This window comes from Ambystoma mexicanum, chromosome 7q (genome assembly GCF_040938575.1).
Source record: "Ambystoma mexicanum isolate Mex_15411 chromosome 7q, UKY_AmexF1_1, whole genome shotgun sequence".
Lineage (NCBI taxonomy): Eukaryota > Metazoa > Chordata > Amphibia > Caudata > Ambystomatidae > Ambystoma > Ambystoma mexicanum.
Genome location: NC_090941.1, coordinates 1,093,458,236 through 1,093,468,413, shown reverse-complemented (window position 1 = coordinate 1,093,468,413; position 10,178 = coordinate 1,093,458,236). Strand labels below are relative to the sequence as shown.

Sequence of the window (10,178 nt, the reverse complement as noted above, 5' to 3'; positions counted from 1 at the left end):
GCTCTACACACTCATCCGTTCCACACTCATCCGCTCCACACACTCATCCGCTCTGCACACTCATCCGCTCCACACACTCATTGGTTCCACACACTCATTCACTCCACACTCATCCGCTCCACACACTCATCCGCTCCACATACTCATCCATTCCACATACTAGTCTGCTCCACACACTCCTCCGCTCCACACACTCCTCCGCTCCACACACTCTTCCGCTCCACACACTCATCCACTCCACACACTCTTCCATTCCACACACTCCTCTGCTCTACACACTCATCTGCTCCGCACACTCATCTGCTCTGCACACTCATCGACTCTGCACACTCGTCCGCTCCCTACGTTCATCCGCTCTGCACGTTCATCCGCTCTGCACACTCATCCGCTCTACACGCTCATCCGGTCTATACGTTCGTCCGGTCTATACGTTCGTCCGGTCTATACGTTTGTCCGTTCTGTATAGTCATCAGTTCTATGCACTCCTGCGTTCTATTCGCTTCTCTGTATTTACGCACTCATCAGCTCTACAAGTTCATCCGCTCTACACACACAACCACTCATCCGCTTAGCATGTTCATCCATTCTGTACACTCATCCGATCTACATACTCATTTGATCTATCTAGTCATCTGTTCTTCCACTCATGCACTCTTCCACTCAGTGCATTCATCTGTTCACCACGCTTCATCCATTCTAACTATTTCGTCCACGCCATTCACTTTGTTCCCTCCTCATGCATTATGTCCATTTCAGCAGCTGAGATCTCCTTACTTTTCCCTATGATTTATTCATCTTATCCACTTCACTGTTTTGATCTACTTTACTCGTTTAGTTCTGTTTGCCTTGAGAAGAGCAGAAGAAGGCCCCTGCTTGGGCACCGTTCCCATACTGTGCTAACAGCATCTTTTACAGATCAAGAGGATAAACACTGACACTGCAGTTGGTTGAAATGTTATCAAGAAGAATGTGAGCCTCTTTTGGAAGATTGAGCCACATTTGTACACCTGACGGGGCCAGCTGCTGCTTCACACTCCTGACTGCCAACTGATCCCCAGAGACCTGTTACACCTGAGGTGCCCCGCCAGCGATATCCTCATAGGAAGTAGTAACTGATAGCCGCTCAATACATCAAGAAACCTGGACTGAAAATTATACTTCTAGTGCAAGGAAAAGCACCAAGAAGACCTGCTGGGCTCGGCTAAGATTTCTAAAAGAGGCACAGGTGGGGAATTGTTAGACTAAGTGACCCTCTCTCGGGCACACTAGGTAGCCTAGAGCCCTGGCCTTACCTTGCGATATCAAGGCTTGTTAGGTATCTGTTTGCTGCCTTCACTAAGAACATTTTAAAGGATACTTACATTAATTGTTTTTCCATCTGTTTCCCATATTCCTTCACCCATTTACTTATGTTCACAGTTTACCTTTCTGCCTATAATGTATATTCAACTGTTTTATCTCTATGCCTGAAAAACCACTGAGCCGCATCATGGTACATGATTGTGCATAGTGCACTCAAGCCGTTGCTCTCCTGTGTACTTTTGTCCAGACCAGGATTTTGTCTCATGTAGCTAATTTTAAAGTGCACTAAATTGTCATGTGCATGCCATACCACTCAGCTATTAGGAAGACACCTAAACCTCAACCTGTATTTACTTCGGTTACTTCATGAGGTTGTAAAATGTGCTTCCTGTTTAAGATGTCCTCTTCGGTTTTTGTTTGGTCTGATCAGAATGATATAACACTTGGGAAGGAATATGCAGCCGAGCAGCCCGGCACTGGAGCAGAGGATGGCAAACACCTCCACGGCCACCATGTACTTCCCGCGTGTGCTCAGGTACGCTGGGATGAAGGAGATCCAAACACTGACAAACACCAGCATACTGAAGGTGATTAGCTTGGCCTCGTTGAAGCTTCCAGGGAGATTCCTGGAGAGAAAGGCCACGATAAAGCTGACAGTGGCCAGGAGGCCCATGTATCCCATCATGCAGTAGAAAAAGATGTCTTCTCCTTCATTGCACTCGAAGATGATCTTTTCACTGTACGTTTTCATGTTTAGTTCTGGAAATGGAGGAGACTTCACTAGCCAAACAACAGAAATAAGGACTTGCACCAAGCAGCAGAAGCAAACAATGCAGCATGGTATTTTGAATGCCAACCACTCCCTTGCAGAGCTGCCGGGATGTGTTGCCCTGAAGGCAACAACGACAATTACAGTTTTTGCCAGAACAGATGATACACTGAGTGAAAAAACAATCCCAAAAACAGGCTGTCGTAGCATGCAGGTGAGCGTCTCGGGACGGCCAATGAAAATAAAGGAGCAGAGGAAGCAGAGCATGAGGGAGAGGAGGAGAAGATAGCTTAGCCCGCGGTTGTTGGCTTTGACAATGGCAGTGGTTCGGTACTGGATGAAAACCAAAAGGATAGAAGCAGCTAGGATGATAAAGAGCGTAGCAGAGAAGGTCAGGATTAGTCCCAGCGGCTCTTCATACGAGAGAAACTCAATCATTTTTTCGATGCATTCATCCTGTCTTTCGTTGGGCCATTGGTCTTTGGGGCATTGCACGCACTTGACTGTATCTACAAAACACAAGGAGAATTAATAATTCTCTGAAATGCTGATAAATGATGCATCAACAATGTTTTATTTTATATTTTACCAGTGAATCCTGCAAGCCTAACTTCCCATGGAGGTTAAGTAAGGGATTGCTTCCAGGAGCTCCTTTAGACAATGTTGAATTACCAGTTCACCAGGCTGTTTTAAGATGGTCATTAACTAGTAGAATATTTGAACGTAATATGGAGTCTATATGTTCCCATAGTTTTGACATAGATATGACACATTTCTTAGGAACTGGAGCATTATTTGAACATAAATTGACATTACCTTGAATTATATGTAGCACATTTCACCTGTCAATCCTTACAAATGTTTTAAACTCTGTGGCAAAATAACATTGGGAGTGGCCATTGGTGAGGACCAAGACATTCTTGGATATTTGGGACACAACCCGGTATGTGATATGACCCCTGGAGCTAGTATACAGCCAGTTCCCCAGCACCCCACTAGACCCCACAACCAATATCAAAGAAGGGAGCCGTATGGTTAGGAGGATTTCGCCGTCACATACCACAACCCCATAGAACCCAGTGATAAAGGCAAGAACGAAGAAAGAGATATTATAAAAGGAAGTCCAAATAAAGTGCCTGGGTATCTGCACCCTGGAATGAGGGACACAGAGCTGCCATGATTAATACCTTCCAACTCCGACGCCCAAGCCCAGCTAAAACAAGTCAGGGCAGTTGGACTCTCATCCTAGTACTGTTGGCCTGTACTGGAACAAAGCACAGAAATCCTGAATGTTCTTAATAGGGGCAGGAGAAAAGGGGACGCTTGTGGCACGACCACCCTATTCGGGGAGAGACCAAAAGGAAATTCAGGATACCTTTGATATGAGCATTCGAGGGAATTCTTTAAAAGTTTGGGGGAGCTATAAACACTGGGGAAAACCAAGCTTCTTCACTTAGAAATCTTAGAGAGGGGAAAGGGACAGGAAACTAGACCAGAGTCCATGCAACACTGACTTTCTCAAAGTTCTAACCATGCCAGAAGCCTTACATGCAATTTGACATCACTACACATCAAGCACTCACCTGAAAACAGTGAAACCATTGCAGAAATTTCTCAAACTAGGGTCAAATAGTGATCATCGGATTCCTTGACTCCCAGGGCAAATCAATCCCAGCCAGGATGCAGTGGACCCCAGGGAAACAGCAGAATCGGGCCTGTGAAGAGAGTTGGAATGGTGCCTGACCTAAAAATGGCACCTGTCCATTAAATGACATTGGACCTTAAAATGAAGCCTGTCCCTCTTGAAATATGTCAAACAAATGCAGGGTCCACCTGCAGTCCATTACTCCATTACCCTTGTTATTCATTCTCCAAGGGAGGGCGCAACAATCCCTGAACAATGGGACAAACTGAACCCACAACACCTGGCCCTGAAGATTTGGTGAAGTGAAACACAGGCTGATAGTGTGGAACAATTACTGAACATCGAATCAAGAACATAGCGGCTAATGGTGAAACTGATGCACAAAACAGCATTCTTATTGGTTACCAGGTTGTGAGGAAAAGAAGCTGAAGAGGCATGAGGTGGGTATGCCAGGTGGACCACACCAGAAAAAAGATGACAAGCAAGAGTTGGGTAAGCCAAAAGATTGGCACAAACACCAGAGGTGATCAATGTTGGGGGCCAACCCCTGGGAATACTAAGAAGCAAGAGGTGACAAGAACATGTTGCTTCATAGAATCTGGTGCACGGAGAAACCGTGTATACCAAAATGTCAGTTTTGGTTACGTGCCTAAATAGAGATAGAGGAAAGGGATAAATAGAGCTGTCCGAGGGGACAGCTCCCATTGAGTTTCAGGCCACCTTCACATGAAGGAAATGGAAAGTAAAAAAACGGGGTTTTAATTAAAAAAAAAACAAGATGGTAAGAAACCCAAATTTCTTGAAGCAGCAAAGATCCACCAAGCTAGAGGGATGGACGATGAGAGGTTTCCAAGCCCCGATGGCCACACCAAAACCCAGAGACAGACCAATGAAGAGGCCCACAAAAAGCTGAAAAGTGAGCCGATTTCTATATCTGCAGGAGTGTGTAGCACCCCGGGAAGCGAGCAGGCTTCATGAATGGGAAATCAGGGAGGCGCTGATAGCTGATGTGGTGGCTTATGGGAGGGATGAGTGGTACTCATTCCATACTGGAAAAGGGGGAAGGTCTAACAAGACCGACCACTTCGGATACCAACAACATGCAAGACTTGATCGGTGGGATAATTGCTTGGTCTTCACTAATACTCCCGTTGTCCCCAAACAGCGAATATAACTGAATACTCCCTTACACTCCTCTTCATTCTTTTCTTCTTTCCTCCTCTACTTTTACTGCCACAGGAGCACTTATAAGATGGGCAGTAGCCCCATGTACATGTAGAACATTTGTGTTTGTTTGTAAGGAATAACCAGCTCTTAATGCAAGAATCTAACAACAGTGGGATACAAATGCATATTTCTAATGCAAGAAACTGTTTACTAAGTGCTAAATAATTCTGTTTAACCAGGGTTGCTAACATCTGAATAGTGCGTATTAACTATATAAGGATATTGAGATAACTAACGAAATGTTATGCACAGTGTCACTGTCTCGATTACCTATGATTTTGAACAATGATTTTGTTTCTATTGTTGCATATACACACAGCTACGCCTTGACAAAGCCCGTATCGGGGTGCGGCATTAGCGTGTGCCACCATTGTGTTAATGTTGGTTTACACAACTTTAGACAGAACCTGACGCAACCTGGGATTGTACCTAAGGACCTCAGAGAGCTTTTGATCCAAACTAAAAATAAACCTTCTGTTTGATCATATGCACCCGTTTTTGATTCTTTTTTTTGACGTGGGGCAGAAACATAGCTAATTAACACACCGTTGTGTAACACAAAATAGCCTCTTTTCTAGTCGCCCCATGACAGTATGCGAGGAGCCAACCAAAATGTGTGGAGGAGCCGGTAGGTAATCCATGAAGGTGAGTGCGTAGGATCCCTCCCAAAATGGCAGGCGCAAGGTGCACTGACGTCACTTAGGAGCCATTTGGAAGGATATGCTGAATTCACACAGTAAATTCAGATCATGCAGAGTCAAGCAATCAGTAACTGCATCTCTCAAGTAGCTCTCAGAAAGTCGCCTTATCTGAAAAATGCCCTGAGAACACCTCTTCCTACAACCAACTGCAGTAGAAATGACAGCAGGTAAGACACTAAATAGATCTTCTCATTCCAAGGGGAATGTTCATATACAAATGAGGGGACAACACGTGCTAATGACCAGAAATGCACAGTAAGCATCACAGAAAGGGCTGTGTAACCACCTGCACACTTTCTGCAATGTATAAGTGGCAGGGGAGCACGCACATACAGACTGTCTTGCCTATGCTACCCCTTGGCCATGCTCTGTTATATAATGTATTGATGATCATTGCGAGAAAATGAGTTACAATCAGTGATTGAAGTGTGTAGGAACGGTCGGCTGCGCAGTTCCATTAGTTTTATGTTTTGCTGTTAACAGTTCCACTACTTTTAATAACTACATTTTCAATTCTGAAACTGTAAACCTGGAAGATACTAACTAATCGCAGCAGCTGCTACTAACCGGCACCTGTCCATGCTTGTATGAAGCCTAAATGACAGCCTGGATGAATTCTAGCTGCCTTCATCTTATCCCGGGGAAGATGGAGGAGGTCCTGCTGACACGAAGAAGTAATCTATTTTCACAGACTCCCCCTGATTTCTGGACAACTTGTCAAGTTATTGTCTCAGGTTAAATGCTAAGACTACATAGGCCCTCATTACGACCCTGGCGGAAATTGACTGACCGGACCGCAACAGCGTAAATAGCGTTTCCGCCATAGCACGAAGGAGCAAAGTGCGGCCAATCACGACCCATCGGGCACGAGCATTACGCCATGGCGGAATCCGAAAGGCTGCGATGGCGGAAATGACCCCAAAACGGCCCTTACCGCCGCCGTACGCTGCACCAGGTGCAATACCGCCACCCATCTTAGCGGTCACCGTAATGAGCGGTCACCGTAACGAGCGTGCACCGCAAATTACGGCCACCGTAAATATACGGAAACGGAAGTAAAAGCATGTGGCCGGAACGGGAAACAGCACGCCGCACAACTATAAAATCCGAATCCCAACACAACCATAAAAAATCCGACCCTGACACACATCCCAACCCGTTAGCAACCCCAGTTAAAAAAATAAATATGGGAAAGGTAGCCAAGAAAGCGTGTGACCGCAAGCGGCAGGTACACTTCTCCCGAGAGGAACTGACCGTGCTCACCGAGACCCTACAGGAAAATTCCGCCGTCGTCTTCTCCAGTCAAATGACCAGGACGGCCCTTGCCAACAAGAAGGCCATATGGGTCCTGGTGGCACAGCGCGTAAGTGCGGTGGGGACAACACCCCGCACGCCACAGCAATGTCGCAAGCGGTGGGACGACCTGCGGATCCGCGTACGCAGCATACTTTCTGCGAACAGGAACATCGCCACAGCTACCGGGGGGGGTTCAGAGTCGCCCATCAAGTTGACCCCCTGGGAGGAAATCTGCGCCTCCACCATAGGAATGGAGAGCATAGAGGGAGTCGGAGGGATGGAGAAAGGAGTGCCGACATCCGGAGAATCAGGTAGGTTGGCCAAGAGAAACAATGCGAAATCCACAAACCACGAACATGTGCAGTACCATGTGACCCCATAGTGCAATACATACTTAGCCCTGACAGCGCCCTCTAAAAGTCAGAATGAACAAACAAATCAATCAAGAAGCCATAAACAACCCCTACATGTGCAGCATGCACCCCCTAACTGCAGGCAGCCAAATGAATGCATCCTCAATCCACACGAAAATGAGACCACCTCCAAGGCCCAGTCCCAAATCAGCCTCATGTACCACCCCAATGCATTTGATACGTTGCCATTCCGAATCCGACAGACCCATAACTAACGCTCGCCCCTCTTTACTCCACCACAGGGTCCGATACCAACGACGAGCTGCAGGACACCCCTACCAGCACGCCTGCAAAGAGGGCCAGGACCAACGTCCCAAGAGCCTCCACCTCAGGTGCAAGGATCAAGACACGGCAGCAGCAGGAATCAAGTGGCAGCACACTGGAGGGGACTGCAACAGGCACCCCAGCAGCCAGCAAGTCCACAACCCCAGCACCACAGGTCCCCCCAAAGAACGTATCTGATGGCACTGCCTCTGGTGGTAGCAGCACCATAGGTGACACAGCTGTCATGCCAGCATGCTCCGACACGGAAAACAGTGCTGGCGACGTAGGTACCATCCATGACCTTTCCCAATCCCCCTGCATGTTCCATCCCCTACACCATGACGAAACCACGCAGGGGCACCCTGAAGACGACGACTGGCCAACCCCCACAAGTCCTGTGCCAAGGCAACATGTGTTGAGCAGCCCCCCTGTCACACCACCGCAAATGTCCATGGCCCAGCAGAGGCAACAGTCCCTCGACCTGCTGATCGAGCAACAGCAGGAAGCGTCCACGCTACTCAAGGACCATGCAAATGAATGCGGGGGTTCCAGGGCAGCCATGGAAACATCCACCGAGACACTCAGGGCACAAATAGAGAAAAGTAGTGAGAGCCTCAGGGGAGAAATGGAGAGAAGCACCGAGAGCCTGAGAGCACAAATGGAGAAAAGCACCGAGAGCCTGAGGGGGGAACTGCATGCGACGTCCAAAGACGTCTGTGCTGAACTTGCTGCTGTGCGCCGTGTGCTCTCGGAGCTCTCACAAACCCTCAGAGACATGCATGGACGCGAGCAGGCAGAGACCTCATCCGTGGCAAGTTCCGTCCAGGGCAGCCCCCAACGCAGATCTGGCAGGAACCTGCGCTCCACGGGCAGGGGTGCCCCTGATACCCGTAGAGGGGGCTTGCAATAGCGTCTACCCACGGACAGCATGCATATTTGGACACTGGTGTTGGGGGGGGAGGTAGTAGGGTGGAGGGGGTGTGTTGGGCTTCACTGGGTGGCGGGTCCATAGGGTGTATAAATCAAATCACATCAACAATACAGCACCTCATTATCATCCAATGACATGTGTGGACATTGATATTTGCGTACGAGGCCTTCATAGGCGTACAGTCCACAATGTGCCTGTACTACACACACACAGTGCCACAGGTCCCCTTTCCGTGTAATAGGCACCATGCGTGGTTGCTAGAAGCATGCATCTATGATGCTCTGTCGGATTGCACGTGCATCCTGTGCCTCATGGACTCCTTGAGGTGCCTCCACATCCCCACCCTCATCATCATCATCATCTTCAGGTGCATGCAGTACAGCGTCAGGGGGCATGGGCACATTCCTACGTATGCACATGTTGTGCAGCATGACACATGCCATGACCATCTTAGAAACCTTCTCATGGCTGTATATGAGTGCCCCGCCAGACCTGCTGAGGCTGCGGAAACGAGCCTTCAGTAGGCCGAATGCCTGTTCAATGACCACACGGGTACGTGAGTGGGCATGGTTGTAGTCCTCCTCATGCTCGTTCTGTGGGTTCCGGATTGGTGTAAGGAGCCATCTCTTCAGTGGATACCCGGCATCACCTGTATGAGACGAATAAAGGGTGTCAGTGGAATGATAGTGCTAAGTAGCCCCCCCCCCCCTGCAAGGTCATTGACGCATCAAATGGGCCACGATGTCATGCATGGAATGAGACTCACCGAGTAGCCAGGATCTGTGCCCTGCGTGTCGCTCCATGTAGCGTGGTATTCTTGTGTTCCTCAGGACCATAGAATCATGGGTAGATCCTGGAAATCTGGCACAACAATGCGTAAATATCTTGTTGGAGTCACACACCATTTGCACATTGATTGAATGAAATTGTTTCCGGTTGCGGTACTGGACCTCCATGGCATGTGGGACAACCAATTCAACATGGGTGCAGTCGATGGCACCAATGCAACCCGGGATGCCGCCAAGTGCATGGAATCCCACTTTAGCGTTGGTAATCTCCTGGTACGTGCGTGGTAGTGTGATGTGGTCGTCGGCGTGCTTCAGGAGGGCATCGTGCACTTGGAAGAGTGTCCGTGAGAACAGTGGCTGTGAAATGCCATGCAACTGTCCCACTGTGTGCTGGTAGGTGCCTGTGGCCAGGAAGTGGAGTGCAGACACCACCTTCAGTAGGGGTGGGATGGCGGTTGGGCTATCTATCATGCTCACGAGGTCAGCATGTGTCATGTCCACAATGGCGATTATGGTGTCCCGGTCCAAACGGTAGAGGGTGTGGATCTGCTCAGCAGTGAGGTTGAACGGATCGGCTCGGAGGCGTGGGATTGCGGGCCGCCTGCGTGGTGGTAGTGGCAGTGCTTGTGGGCCTTGCTGACCCTGCCTTGCCCTCCTCCTCCTCCTCCTCCTCCGTCTCCCCTGTGCGCCCGGTTGTTGTACCTGTTGTTGTTCGTCGTCTTCTTGTAGTTGTAGCACTTGCAGTGCTATCTGGTACCCCAGGCCCAACATCGCTAGTCCTGCCGGTAGCATTTTGGAGTGGGAGTGGTTGTGGGAGGGGTTTGGGTCTGCAATATATGTGC

General features: G+C 48.7%; 1 protein-coding gene across 1 annotated transcript in view; it reads right to left on the bottom strand.

Annotated features, from left to right (window-relative positions):
• Positions 1-1,666: 1,666 nt before the first annotated feature.
• Positions 1,667-10,178, bottom strand: part of LOC138528199 (extracellular calcium-sensing receptor-like) — a 314,589-nt gene continuing 306,077 nt past the window's right edge. The window contains exon 6 of the mRNA XM_069639651.1: positions 1,667-2,580. Within this exon, the coding sequence (XP_069495752.1) occupies positions 1,667-2,580 (914 nt within the window). The remainder of the gene's footprint in view (positions 2,581-10,178) is intronic.